Genomic DNA, 15,323 nt, shown 5'->3' on the forward strand with positions numbered 1-15,323 from the left:
TTGCCATGTTCTTGCTCTTGAACGGACAAATACACAACACTATAGCCGCGTTTCCATTGCCCTTCAAATTGCGCAAATTGAAATTGCTAATTGAAAATACACTCAATGGAAACGGGTCAATTTCGCAAAAACTGCCCATATATCGCAAAAAAGTTTTTACGCTCACATGACGTGGTTTTTCAGGCAATTCGAAAAAGGAAATTTTCGCAAAACTGCAATGGAAACAGTTTTTCCGCATGTACAGGTCACCTGGTACGGTCACGCATTGCTCTCACATAGGGCCTACATATAATTTTTTTTCCACTCAAGTACGAGATCTTATGTCATTAAAACAACATATTTTCTCCTAATAAGGAAAGTGGCGTAACTTTATAATGACGGACCCCGGTGCAACCACAAATATCATAACTAGCCTATCTATAGGCCTACTGTAATTAAGACATATATTCAAGAAATGTATTAAAACAGAAAGATGCTATAGTTTCAGCCTTGCTCAAAGACTAACAGGCCAGTTACGCACGTCAATCCGTTCCTGACGATCTTGGTTTGCTTCTTATTTATTAAATATACAGCCAAATAGTTAATTAAACATTGATCAAAATTAAAATACAATTTATTCAAAACGAAATTAATTTTAAAGAAAGACTTTCTAGAAAACAATTAAATTGTGCTCAAAATCCATGTCTCCAGACATATGTGCATCTGATTATGTAGCCTTACTCATGCTGCTCACTTTTCATAATCAACATATGAAATTAAAAGATTATAATATTTAGACATAGCCTAACTATATGAAACTAAATAGGCTACGTTTTCTTTAACCCTCTGTCTGACGAAGTCGTTGGCGCCTTTTGATGGATTTTTTCCTTATTCCAGCGGAAACTCACAATACTCCATCATTTTTAGCCATACAGATGCTAAAATGCAAGTACAAGACATAATTATAAACAGTAAACTCTCTACTTTTATTTGTGTACACTCATTATAACAGCAAAAGGCCGTGGACTCAGGGAACAGATTATTTTGCACTCCACTCCAAACGCTGTCTTCATTTCAAAAATATATTTTGTTTATTAAACGCAATGTTTTTTTATTTCAAAATCATTTCTAAATTCAGTTTATATTTCCAAAAAACGAAATTCCGAGCCAAAATAACGAAGTGGTAAAAAAAACCTTTGAGTTACCACCATGCAAATTCAAACTTTTCGCTTGTCTCTGTATGTGGCAATGCGTCACAATAACCTGGCGTATGTAAAAGTCGATCATTCTTTACTGATGATGGTGTGTTTGGACAGAAGACGAGTTCTTTATTAAACTCGTAAAAAAACAATAGAATATAAAATGCCACAATTTATCATAACACCTCATATGTGCCGCTCAAGTATAAGGTGCTTTCCTTGCCATCAGTGCTTGGATAACACACACGTCTCTTACCATTAAAAATAATGGCGTGTGGTGGCTGGGACATAAACCCAACAACATACGTAGGATGATTTTTGGAATGATTTATCACGAGAGGGAAAAAATTGTTTTAGTCGCATAACATCAGTTAATGGAAACGCTGTCATTTCGCAATATTTTTTTATCGACTTTTAGAAAATATCGCAAAAGTTTTGCGCAAATCTGTAATGGAAACGCGGCTTATGTCAATAATATCTGCCTTGGCGTGTAGTAACCATGGTCGGTTATTATAGAATAATGTAATGAACATAAACAATTGAGGAAGAAATCAGATGAATGTCATTATACTGGATCTGTCCATGTATTTGGTCTTAAAGTGACAGCAGCCTAATATTTTGGTAATGTTAATTAATGGACCTGAGCTAACATGAGCTAACAATGAACACTTGTATACATTTTTTTTATATTATTAACAGATAGGCCTACAACTTTTGATTTTATTAATGTAGTATTTAACTGTTGAAATTAAATAAGATTAATTCATGCTAATAGAAGTATTTTCGTTGTTAGTTAATGTTAACAAATGGAACTTTATTGAAAAAGAGTTTTTTTGTAAGTGGCCTTACAGCTAACCAATTTTTTTAAATGTTTTTTTCTTTAAAAACTACAAACATTTTTGTATAAACTTACTGTATAGGTAATGTTCTATATCAGGGTTCCTCAAACTCGGTCCTGGAGGGCCACTGTCCTGCAGAGTTTAGCTCCAACCCTGATCAAGCACACCTGAGCAAGCTAATCATGGTATTTAGGATTACTAGAACATCACAGATAGAGTTTGATCAGGGTTGGAGCTAAACTCTGCAGGGCAGTGGCCCTCCAGGACCGAGTTTGAGGAACCCTGTTCTAAATTGTGTAAGAATCATGATAAAATGTTGCTAAATGGACTACCACTCAAAGTAACTTTTTTCAGTTTTCTCAGCTGGTTTGTAACATTTCAAAGTAACCAAATTACATTGTTCACATAATGAACCTTATAGTCCAGTAAAGAATTTGTTTTCAATTCTGGTCCAGGGGACCCACCGCTCTGCACATTTTGTATATGCTCCGCTATTTCTACCCAATTCAGATAAATCCCCTCTTTACCAAAAAGTTAAGATAAGATAAGAGAGACCAAATATGGGTGCAGTAAAGTCATCATTCTGGAGTCTGAACAAATACTTCTTTCTCAGCTCACAACTTCCAAGGCCAAAATGGCGTTTTCTAGTAAAATATGTCAAGAAACATGTCATATCTCACTCCAACAGCAGGCAACTGCTAGAGTGAGAAGAAAATGAAATATCTGTGACATCAAACTTGAAATCTGTTCCTTTTCCTTTATTTACAAAACAATGGCATCTGTTATGCGTGTGAGCTTTTTTTTTTGCAAAGACTAATTTTATAGCATTTCTTAAGAATGAAAAAACATATACACACGCGCACATATGTATACTGTACATGCATGCATACTGTACATAGATATTCAAACATTTATCATTCTTCAGCACTAGTCTAAAGACTACAATCCCTCTGTCTGGAATCATCAAATTAAGCAACAGTATTACATTATTATTACCATTATAAATGATGTCCTCACACTTCTGCAAAGCATTATTTGTTTCCCTGACTTTGCAATAAATGGAAAGTATAACAACAACTGTCAAACGCAATGTGATGCTAACTTATTTTAAACAAACCCTGTCATATATTTGAATACTTTACCTGCAAATTTAATTAGATTAGATTTAGTCCACTGAACATTTATGCCCATTTCTTAGCCTAAAATAGAGCGCATATACAAATCTGATTTGATCTTTCCTGACAACATAAAGTTGCCTGACACAGATAAGGACACTGTGGGAACAACAACAAAGATAAACAAATAACAGTTCATTTCATAAATTATTTGAATATTGGCAAACGAGGTAATTTGCCTGCAACCAATACAAAGATATAGAGTTTCTCTTCCTGGAAAGTGGAGAGAGAGAGAGAATATGAATTGTTGTTACTTAAGCTCTTTGAGGAACGTCAGAAAGTCACAACAGTTCATACTCGTCAATTATTTTACAAGTAAGTTTAGCCTAAATTTCTCATGTAAATCCTGATGATCTGAAATAACTTCAAAATCACACTTTTCTTTTGTTCTGCTTTAGTGAGGTAGCCGATAGGATGACACTTATCACATCTGAGTGTTTTACTGACTAGCTGTATGTTCCTCTTGACTCTGTGTCATCTCTTGAATCTATGCCTGTCAGTGTTCTACAGAGCTTAATTCCTTCAACAACATGATTTCATCAATGGGTTATGGAACATATTTTAGCTACAAGAGTTTGAAAATGTTCTCCACACCCTAGCCGTATGTAATGTTGTGAGAAACGACTTATTTCTGCTTGCCATGCAAAAATGAAAATGAAAACACAGCCAACTGGCTTCCCTCCATGTATCCTTTGCAATAGTGACAGAGCTATGGAAAGGGCTCAGACAACTTTTGAAGACGGTTCAGGAACCTGACAGTGAAAATGAGCAATGATGCAAACATTGGAACTGGCTTAGGGACCTTCCATTTATTTCTAGAGAGAAAGCAGCATCTGCTTATGATCATGCTAAATGACTTTACAGGATAGTAAACCGTTCAGGTTCATCAATACTTTTGTCCACAAGAAAAATGCAGAACAAAAATATGGAATAGTACTTCTTAAAAACCTGGGTTTCTAAGTTTGTCATTGTTAAAAGGTCCCATGGCATGAAAATTTCATTTTATGAGTTTTTTCAACATTAATATGAGTTCCTCTAGCCTGTATATGGTCCCCAAGTGGCTAGAAATTTCGATAGGTGTAAACCTAAGTTCTGAAACTTCCATCAGTTCTACCCGAAGCAAACCGCCGTAATTTACATACTACCGACATTGTAACAACACAAAGCTGATTAAAATCGTTTATTTACTTTACTTGAATTACTAAAGTCTAAATTACTTTGTTTGAAATTTGAACATTATATCTGTAACATTAGCCTATTTATTTTTCTAAAATATTAGCCTGAAGGTTATATTTTTATTCTTTAAAATAAGTGCCACTTGCTCTGATATCATTCCATCTAATGCAATGATTTTTTTTTTTCAAACACTTTTTTAAAATGAAGTGTCCAAATACTATTTTAATATGACACTTGCCCCAATGTTTATTTTAAAAAAGAGGGCCACTTACACAGCAGGTTGACACTAAAATTACATGAAAAACATGTTGACTATTACATCTAGTACATTCAGCCTGCCATGTACAATTATAAAATTAGTGCGTATACATGATTTGACACTATGTGGGTATACAGTTTGTAGGCGGCAACAAGGCCCATTTCAGAGAAAATTAGAAAAAGATGGGTGACAAATAAAGGAGAAACAGGGGGTGGTTCGGCAATAAAAATAACATGCTGAGTTTGGTTTGAATCAGGATGCATTCCAGAGTCTCTACAGAAATAATCGTCTCCACGCGTGACACATCTCACATTCATCTTGTGTGAAGCATTACTGGAGTGAGGAGAAAGTGGTTGCTAAATATTGACAAAACATCACCAATGAAAATGACCCAATGTATGCCAATATATTAATCAAAAGTGTTTATTTCATGTCAATTAATTTAATCAGTGGAGGAGTTTCACGAATCCAAAATGTGCATGTTGAGTTCTCATTACGATTATTATCAACATGGAAAATATTTTGAAGATCGTAAAAGTTACGCAACTAAATGTGTCGGAGATGGTTTACAAGACACACTCCTGCTTTTTAACTATCCAATGTACACATGAAACTTCATTAAATTCCAAGCAGCTGCACATGATCATTTAGAAGCTTCATTAAAACAGCCGAAATCTGACATGCTTTCTCCTCTTATTTTGGGATAAGGGTGTAATTTCATTAGCACTAAGCACCCATGGAATTTCAAAAATAATAACTGCTTCCAATTCCAAACAGGTTTTCTAAATAATATACTACCGGTCAATCTATTAACACGTTACAGTTCAAATGTTTGGGGTCAGTACGGTTTTTTTTTTTTACGTTTTTGAAAAAGTCTCTGTATTTGACCGAAAAGAAAACCAATTTTGTTAAATATTATTACAATTTAAAATAATGTTTTTTTATTTTAATATATTTTAAAATGTAATTTATTCTTGTAATGGCAAAGCAGCCATTACACTCCAGTCTTCCTTGACACATGATCATTCAGAAATATGCTGATTTGACACTCAGGTAACACTTCTTATTGTGATTATAGAAAACAGGTTGTATAATCTGTAAAATCTGTATAATATATATATATATATATATATTAGTGCTGTCAAATATTTGCATAATATATGTGTGTACTGTGTATAATTATTATGTTATTTGAATACACACATATTTAAGAAATATTTGTATATCATATATATATATATATATATATATATATATAAATAAAATGTATATTATGTATATTACACAATATAAATAAACAGCTTAGAATAGTTTATAACTTCAAGCCTCAAGATGTAGCTCCTAATAAGACATCTAATATAAGCCATAGACCACAGCAAATGTTTAAGAGAGGTGTGCGGGCAGCCTCCCACACACAGCAGAGCTTGATTACCCTCATATCTACCTTGACAACAGAAAAAAACAATGCAAGGGGGGAGAGAAGAGAGAAAAGGCCCACAGCACCAGGGGCAGTTGCACCTTAATTATCTCAATTTGAACCTCTAATCGCGCATTCACTGGAGGTGGTTAAGAGATGAAAAGCAGGGGTCCTCTCACAGGGAAGCCCTGAGTGCTTCTGGATGTTGTTTGTGAGACCAGGCCTTGGTTGCTAAGATACAAGAAGCACAATTGAGGGTCTGCACTTATCTGAGACATGTCAGAGTTGGATCTTGAGAGGTAACACAAACTCACTCCTACGGCTGCATTTAAATAAATAAAAAAACAGATTCCCATAGCTTACACGCATGGTTGTAAACCCCCATCTGAAACTTGTAATGTCTTCAAGTAACCAAACAAGATCTGCAATAAAGTTGGTTGACTGCTACATCACAATACAATACACATTGAAACATACATTTATATTAGTGGATGTTTCTTCGTCAAATAAAAACATACTTCCCAAGTTTCTACTTCCTGTTTTTTTCTCCATTCTGTCACCTGATGGAGTTTTGATCCCTTGCCACTGCCGCCTTTGGCTTGCTTAGTTAGGGACACTAAATATTCAACAATATTATTGATCTGCCTGCATTGACATCATTGTATGAGAACTGAACTGAGCCTATACCATGAAGCCGGTTAAGGTGGCTAGCTAGGTATGTTTCAGTTTAGTTTGCACCAACCCTGGGTTTTAGGGACCATGAAAGTGGTTTGGATTTTAGCAGTGTTCATCGCCATAGTAACTTAAGCTCCACGGCTAACCTGCTCCTGGGCAGGTTATGTTCTGGATAAGAGATCTCAAACTGAAATTGGACCAGGTTATGTTCTGGATAAGAGATCTCAAACTGAAATTGGACCAATCAAGCTGTGAACAAAGTGACACATCTCTGACTAAATAAAGTCACTCCCAGAGTTTCTCCAAATTAAAAGGTCCCTACATAGCAAATGATTATCTGGCTTTAAGCAAAGCCTATTTATAATAATAATTTGCTATAATTTAGATATTAGTTATGTAATTGTCATACCCTTAATCCATTACTCATGTACAGTTTTAGTTGATCAATTATTATTAAGCACTTAGGTTAAATTAAAAAATTAAATAGAATTAAAATTAAAATAGCCTGTACAGGTAATATTTAAAAAAAGCTTTAGAATCCGTAGATAAAGCTATACAAATGACTACATGTAGCTTTATTGTTCAAATCTCTCTACAATATCAACTACATAAACTAACTTCACAACTTTTACTTGCACTGATATAACAAGTTTTTCTTTTATTTGTCCTTTTCCACAAACAGCTTTTTTCTTCTTGCTGTGTAAATTTGTTTAAATTCTTAGTATTTTCAATCTCATAATATTCTGCAGAAGAGAGAAGTAAGTTTCGCAGTTTCACTGTTCCACAGCATATGATTGGCTGTTCGCTTCTGATGTCAGTCACACCTAAACTCAGGATCAAAGCCTGACTTGACAGAGAAGGTTAATGATCAACGTCATGGTACCAACAAAGCCGGATTGTATTGGTTTGGTTTTGTCAACCTGAAACTAATCCTGTAACCCTGAGTTTGTTCAACTACCATCATGGTACAGGCCCCTGGACGATGACAATCACTGTTTTCTCCAGAGCAGCTGTATTGATAAATGAACTAAATTAATAACATTTTTACAACAGAAATGAACCATCACTGAATTTAGTTAAGCAGGACTATGACACTATTTTCTTCTAGATCTGCACTGTACTAGATCTCACTGTAAACTCTCGTTTTTGAGACCCATTAGTACTTATGTAATTTGTAGTAAATATATGTATGTAATATGTATTTACTTATGTAGTAAAAGTTTTTTTTTTTACAGTGTATGATGTACTTGTTTTTATTTAATAGGGGCTTTTATGGCTGCATGCAATTATTTTCATGTTAATTTTATTAAATTGTTTAATCAATTGACAGCTCTAATTTATTATTATAATTATTATTGTGCATTATATTATAATGATGATTTTAGTAGTAGTAATTCTTATAAATAGTATCATCATTAATAATGATCATTGTTATTGCTGATTATATTATAATGATGTAATAGAAGTGATAATAGTAATAATAATATAATAATTGTATAATAACAATAGTAGTAGTAGTAATAATAATAATAAGAAGAGGTGTCTTTAGTAGCGAATACGTTTTTGCTGCAAAATTACACTGACATTAGTCTGAATGTATGTGATATAACGTAAATTAATGTAAATGTGCATCTACTCAACTGCACAAGTTGAGCAAAAGTTGACAGTATATCAAAATATCCTCTGTGTGTGCGCTCTGCATTATTCCCTAGAGGTGTTGCTTTCTTCAGCGAGCCGCTCTGCAGAGCACGTAGTCAGCCTGGCCTGTTGGAAGGTTAAAGTCAGCATGAAACAGAAGTTGCGAGTGTGTTTTCTTCCCTATTGTGACGCAAGTGAAATGGCTTTATTTTGTCTAACGGGAAATGGTTAGATGATCGTCATTTGCCAGTGCTGTGATCTCATGTGAACGACAGATTGTCCCGCCCTCACCCCAGTAAACACATCATCAGAGAAAAGAGATGTCGCTGCAAGAGGGAGAGACAGTTATTTTGAGGAACCATTAAATGCATGAATGTTTTGCCAATCACTATGACATATTCGGGTCTTTAGTGACCCGTATCTATATCTAACACTGATGGATCGCTACCTGTCGCAATAATATAAAACTCTCCAGATATTAGCATTTTTTTAAGAATAAAATAAAGCAATAAAGGGTAATTGCACTCATTCAGTCATCAAACATTAAATCATTGTCGTGCAGAAAAAAATACATTACACAACTCGGGTCGTTAGTGACCCTACACAAATTTTACAACCAAAATTACATTTAGTTTTACAGGGTTAAAGAATACAAAGGGCAGGTGAATTTGATGGTGACTTTAATGGTTCCATAGGGGTTGACTCAGAAAGGCAAATTAATAGCAGTTCTTTCAAGAAGGACAAGAAGGACATCTGTTTTGAATTCCAGTGGGTCTGCATGTTATAGAGTGGGGCAATTCAATTAAAGCAGCCACAAACCATGTTACCACTGGAGATGTGCCATGCAGGACTCTGTCCACCTCTTCTGTTTTCCCCCTAGGGGGAAGCGTCTATGCTAGCTCCTCTAACTGAGTCCCACCTCCAGCTTTAATGAAGCACACAGGGGAAATGGAGCTGGAGATTGTGAACTGTCGATGATCTGTAAGACAATCCTGAAAAGCACCTTTGATTTGTTCTTATCCTTAAGCACATGTCGGTTTTCTTGTAGCCTGGTCCTGCTATAATGAAAGGATGGAGTGGAAGACAACTTAAATAGTCATTAAAAATAATTGCAAAACATCATAATTGCAATGAATTTGCTTCCGAATGTTGCAAATAATTAGCACTACTCATCAGGACTTTATTTGTGCCAGAACAAGCTAGTTTTAGCAGAATTGGTTTTGGAAGTGAATTCCCAATGTTTTTAGAAAAGAAAAAAAAACGCTATGATCTGCATGTTCTAAATCCTAAAAAGTACAATAAATGAGATGTATAATAAATGGGACTAATCATTTTGTTTTGAACCCAGAACGCCCTTTAAATCTCAACCGAGGAACACAAAAAGCGACCTGATCGGCGTCGTTCCTACCCCAAAACCTCTGACCTCATAAAACGGCAGATGAAAGCTAGTCATCTATGAGAGCACTCCTAATACATCCTTCATCCCAGGATTTCTATAAAACAACAACTATTGGGGAGTCCTGCTAGGTCCCATGTAAACAGAGAAAGATCTGATATGCTAAAGACAACAGCATTGTGTGGAAAGAGCAACAAACACAGCGGCCCGTTCCCACACACACCATTCAAAGAGTCCGTATTTTCAATGAAAACATAATTATATCTAAAGACGAGTTTAAAGCACGTTTACTATAAAATGTTATATTAGCTGCAAGAGTCGAAAGATTGCAACTGAGCACAGCGGTAAAGTATACAAAGGGTTTACATAACCTATTTTGAAGGTTATGAATCTACTGATGAGAAATGTACAGGATGCCATGTATAAATAAATAAATAGCACACGTACATGCAGTTAAAAGCTGCAGTTACTAGTCTCCTGAGTTCATTAGATCTTTATATTTGATGGCACTGTTTGAGATCATCACTGTATTTGATTGCATTTTTTGAATGTGCTATACTGTGCAGGTTATCACGTAAAAAAATCCAAGCACACATCATTAGTACCAAGAGACTGCTGTTGCATTAATCTACTGACACATATCTCCATCACTCATCTTGACCAAGTCACCCAAAAAGGGAGAAAAACCAAACCAAATCTAAGAAAGCATACTTTAATATGCTCAACTACATCCAGAGGTTTTGCAGAGAAAACAAGTGTGAGTCATCAACTTTTGTTGCTTTCAGAATCACAAGAACATTGAAGTGCTTTTCACTGATAAACATTATTTTAAGACTCATTATTTGTCTTCCCCCATGTATAAACACTCTTAAACTTTAGATGAAAGGTTTGAGGCTACAAGGGATTGGCAATTCTTCTAAAGGTTAATGAAATTCTCAGATCAAAAAAAGTTACTAGAGAACTAAATAGTTACAGCAATCAAATAAACAGTGCAGTAAACTGTCCTTCAGCAATACAAACATGACCAACAGCACATTGTGAGCGATTTTGTCATTTTTGTATTTTTATAATAACGTTGTTTTTTGTTTTGTTAAAAATGTTCACATAAGATGTATGTTGCACAATACTGCGCGTGTATAAAGCTGTATCCATTCTACTTTAACACAGTTAAGCAATTCTATAAACTCTATAAAAGAGCCGTGAAAGGAAAATGGAAAACACGGAGTGGATTTGGAGCGGAGTGATTACAGAACACTTGAAATAGGTGAGGGGAAAAGTGTCACCCCCTGGTCCAGAGACTCCAGACTGGCTGTCAGTCCCTGCGTTGATTCTAACGCTTTTTTTAAATCTTCGTTGACAGAGAAAAATTGAACGAACTAAATAAATACTCTCATTATATTAACTTCTTGTTTAGGCTACACAACGGTTGCCTGCAAACAGTAGCCTATCACATGGAATAGTGTAGGCTACAGAACTTGTACCAATAATTGGTCAAATCACAATCATGGCTGACAGCTTTAAGTCACTGACTGAATATATGTAGCTTGTGTATGCAAGTAAATGCATAAATAAATACAATTAATTAATAAAATAACGTAAGGCGTTACTTCAAATCCAAGCAATAAAGTAATGAAAGTCTGCACTGCACTCACCTGTTTCCACAAAAAGACGTCCCTCTCGTTTAACTTCCACGAGACCAGCACATGTATGGCAGAGAGTATAATTCCAGTGATGACCGCTGCTCTCATCCGCACCGGCAGAAGTGTGTAAATGACATAGATGAAAAACACCGTCCACCAGATGCCTTCAGACGCGCTCCGCGGCTCCACCAGCAGCACACCGATCACATGCACGGCCAGCACCAGCAAAATGAGCACATAGCAAACTATCCACATGTGATCCTGGTGGAAGCCGTTCCTGTTGCACACGACAATCAGCGTGAGGATGAGTACGATCGCCGTGGAGAAAACCACCAAGTAAGTGAGCCGACACACTCCTCCAGCGCAGTGGAAGCCCAGCATCACCGCGCACACCAGCACTAGAACGGCCATGAGCATCGTCAAACTGCTCTGGTTGAGTCGGAAGAAGTAGCGCTGGTAAAGCCTCTCCAACTTCTCCGACTGGAACTTCTTGGATTTGAAAATCTGCATCACGCCGTTGCAGAACGCGCTCATGGAAAAGTTCACTTCAGGCATGAGCTCCTCCTCTGGCTTGGACTTGGTTCTCCTGTCCTCCAAACCCAGCTCCACGGACTTGGGTCTCACGTCTCCATCTCGGTACCTCGGGGACGATCGGTTATTGTTGCGACTCTCCTCTCCGTGTTCTTGCCAAGCAGACTTGGATCTGAAACTAACCCGGCTGACGGTGGTCGTGGCTCGGCCCGGTTGTCGCTCGAAGTCATCGTCCTCTCTCCACCGACTGTTGGACCGTATGAGCTTTTTGCAGGAGGATCTGGCCGAGTATGGACATCCGTTCGCCACGGACTCAGACTCGCCCCAAGCGGATCTGTGCTCCGTCCCTCCCCTCAATACAGGAGCGCCAGCGCCGGGTGGGCTCACGCTGTTAGATCTGGACATGATCTCGATTAGGCTACTACATGCAGTTTACTACAGACTACAGTGCGCGACCCATCGGGGGCTGACTCCCTAATTATTAAAAGAAAGGGTCGGGGGTCTTACGAGTTTCAGCAATGTTTTAGTAGCCACGAAAGTTAGTCAGGAGTCCACTAAATGTATAGCCCACGCTCGCGAACAGAAATCGCCTATGCTTGAGGAGGTGACCATAGCAACAGCTGCTTAATAGCTGTTTGCATAATATCAAACGATGCATAAGATGTAGGCTAAGTTAGGCACGCCACGAAGTTATCGTGTTTAGATCAATGACTTGTCAATCATGTAGGCTATATGATCCCAAAATACATCGTTTTTACACTACAGTTTGGGTTATATTTTAAGGGAACATATTATATTAAAGCCATTTTGCCAACGTTGCAGTCAACTTGTGATTTAAAACAAAAAAACGAACTCGGTTATCTGAGATCTAGCCTACACGTGGATCTCGTTAAAAAGTGAGCTAGTAAAAGTGGCCCTGAAGAGTTCTTCGTTGCATCCTGCTTTTATAAAGTAGGACCAATGTGAAGTGAAAATATATATATATATTGAAGGCAAACTCTCAGGTAAAGAGAAACGCATTTTGCTAATCAATCCGCTCATATCATTATAAATACATCGAGGACATAGTCATTTGGGACACATCATCAGTTGGCCAGAGCATTAGAAGATGTAAACGGCAGAGGGAGTTATTGTGCGCCACATTTCAATTCATACATTTCAAAACACCACCTCTGGGTACAAATTACGAGGCTCCAACTCCCCCAGCGGAAATAAAAACGAAATATTGTGAACGTAATGAAATGTATCCGTATATGTATGTAGGGTTCAAAGTTTCAGCACTAATAAAAGTTAGATAAGTTAGTCAGAAAGCGTATTTTCTCCTGTCGCCAAATATAACAAACAGAAGTCGCGTTCGCCAGATGAGGTAACCATAACAACAGGCTACGCTGCTCGCGAGCCTTCAGTTCCGCACGATAGGTCCATAAAGCATGACAAGAACTATCATGTATCAATTTAATATACATTTACATTTCACACATTTGTCACAACTTAAGAGTTTGGCTTAAAATGTCTTTCGGATAACTGACGTTTAGATATCTATGTGCTGGCGGCGCCAAATGACAATTTGCGTCGGCACGAGATGAACCTCGAAAGATTGTGGCCCCAGCTAAATTTACATTTAATAATTCAGCAGCTTTCTTTCTTTCTAAAAAAAAAAGTTCGTTTAAAATAGTCGAACCCCCTTAAGTCACTGTATAATTCGCACACTTCTTAAAACTGCGTGGTTTAGTCCAAATCAGAGAGAACTGACCCTACGTCCATCGCGCTAGATCTCCACGTTTTCATGACAGGGGCAAATAGTGTCCGCGAAAGTGTGGTGTGGTAAGAGACGACCGTGCGGAGTACGACTCCATGGTGCGTACGCATTGATGCATTAGATCCACACAAGCTGTACACCTGTGAATATATGGTCGCAGCCCACTGGATGATTACATGATCACGACCGCTGTGAAAACCTGAGCTTTCCAACGCTCCTGCATGGCAAGTTGCGTCACCCCACGATGACCTCACAATTGTCCTTTAGCGAAGGAGTCTTCATCCGTGCTGGGCAGATTGGCATCTCCAAAGCTCCTGATGCAGTGGCAGCAACATCATCAACGCTGGCGTATAGATGAGAGATGAATTGTCACGCCACGGGAGCGTCGAATCAGCCTTGCTCGATAAGAGCTGCGTATTGACTGTGCCAGAGGAGCTGCACGTCCTTTCTCTGCAGATTCTCAAGACCGAAGCACACAGAATTGATTAAGCGTTATCATCCGTTGGTGCTTCTTGTCTTTGTATTGCCATTCAACCAAGTATGATCTTTAGGCCCCGCCTTACGTGCGATCCTATTGGATAGTTGGTCGCACAAGTTGCCAATCAATTTTTCTATTGGTCAACCCATGTGTCAGTGCGATGGTGATTTAGATAAGTGGGCGGGTCTAACTACACAGCTGTATGCAAGGGAGAAAGCTGTTTGTTTGTTTGTTTATTGTTATGTTCAGAACAATATAACACAACAGAAACTACCATATACAATACCGGTCAAAAGTTTGGAAACATCACTATTTTTAATGTTTTTGACAGAAGTCTCTTATGCTCATAAAGCCTGCATTTATTTGATCAAAAATACAGAATTATGGTGAAATATTTTTACAATTTAAAAATAATGTTTTTCTATTTAATATACTTTAAAATATTATTTATTTCTATGATGCTAAGCTGAATTTTCATCAGCCATTACTCCAATCTTCAGTCACTTGATCCAACAGAAATCATTCTAATATGATGATGATTTATTATCAATGTTGGAAACATTCAAATATTTTCTTGGAACCTGTGATACTTTTTTCAGGATTCATTGTGAATAAAAAGAACAGTGTTTATTCAAAATAGAATTTTCTATCAATATAAATCTTTACTGTCACTTTTTATCAATTTAACACATCCTTGTTGAATAAAATATTAATTTCTTTTTTAAAAAAAAGAAAGAAAACAAATTTACAAAATATTTCTGTTTTAAATAAATGCTGTTCTTTTTAACTTTTTATTCATTAAAGAATCCGGAAAAAAGTATCACAGGTTATTAAAAAATATCTGTTTCTAGCTTTGATAATAAATCAGCATATTATAATGATTTTTGAAGGATCGTGTGACACTGAATGGCTGATGAAAATTCCGCTTTGCATCACATAAATAAATTATATTTTAAAGTTATATATTACATATTATATAATATAATGTGTTTAGTTCCTGTTCTCTTTGTTCCCATTGATTAATAGTTACTGAGATTATTATATTCGCCTGTTTCTCATCTAATTCCCTTTGTTAGTAGCTTGATAGGCTACTCATGTGTTTCAGGTTTTTATTCTTGGTTCTTGTTTACATTCAAGTGTGGTTAGCTTTTCTCTTGTGATT

At 36.7% G+C, this 15,323-nt stretch overlaps 1 protein-coding gene across 1 annotated transcript in view; it reads right to left on the minus strand.

The window, feature by feature from the left end:
- The window catches only part of adcy5 (adenylate cyclase 5), a gene marked incomplete at its 5' end in the record, with an annotated part of 100,042 nt that extends 87,713 nt beyond the window's left edge, over positions 1-12,329 (minus strand). The window contains one exon of the mRNA XM_079822146.1: positions 11,406-12,329. Coding sequence (XP_079678272.1) covers positions 11,406-12,329 — 924 coding nt within the window. The remainder of the gene's footprint in view (positions 1-11,405) is intronic.
- Between the last annotated feature and the right edge of the window lie 2,994 nt (positions 12,330-15,323).

The sequence above is a fragment of the Gobio gobio genome, assembly GCF_949357685.1.
Source record: "Gobio gobio genome assembly, chromosome: 7".
Taxonomy (NCBI): Eukaryota; Metazoa; Chordata; class Actinopteri; order Cypriniformes; family Gobionidae; genus Gobio; species Gobio gobio.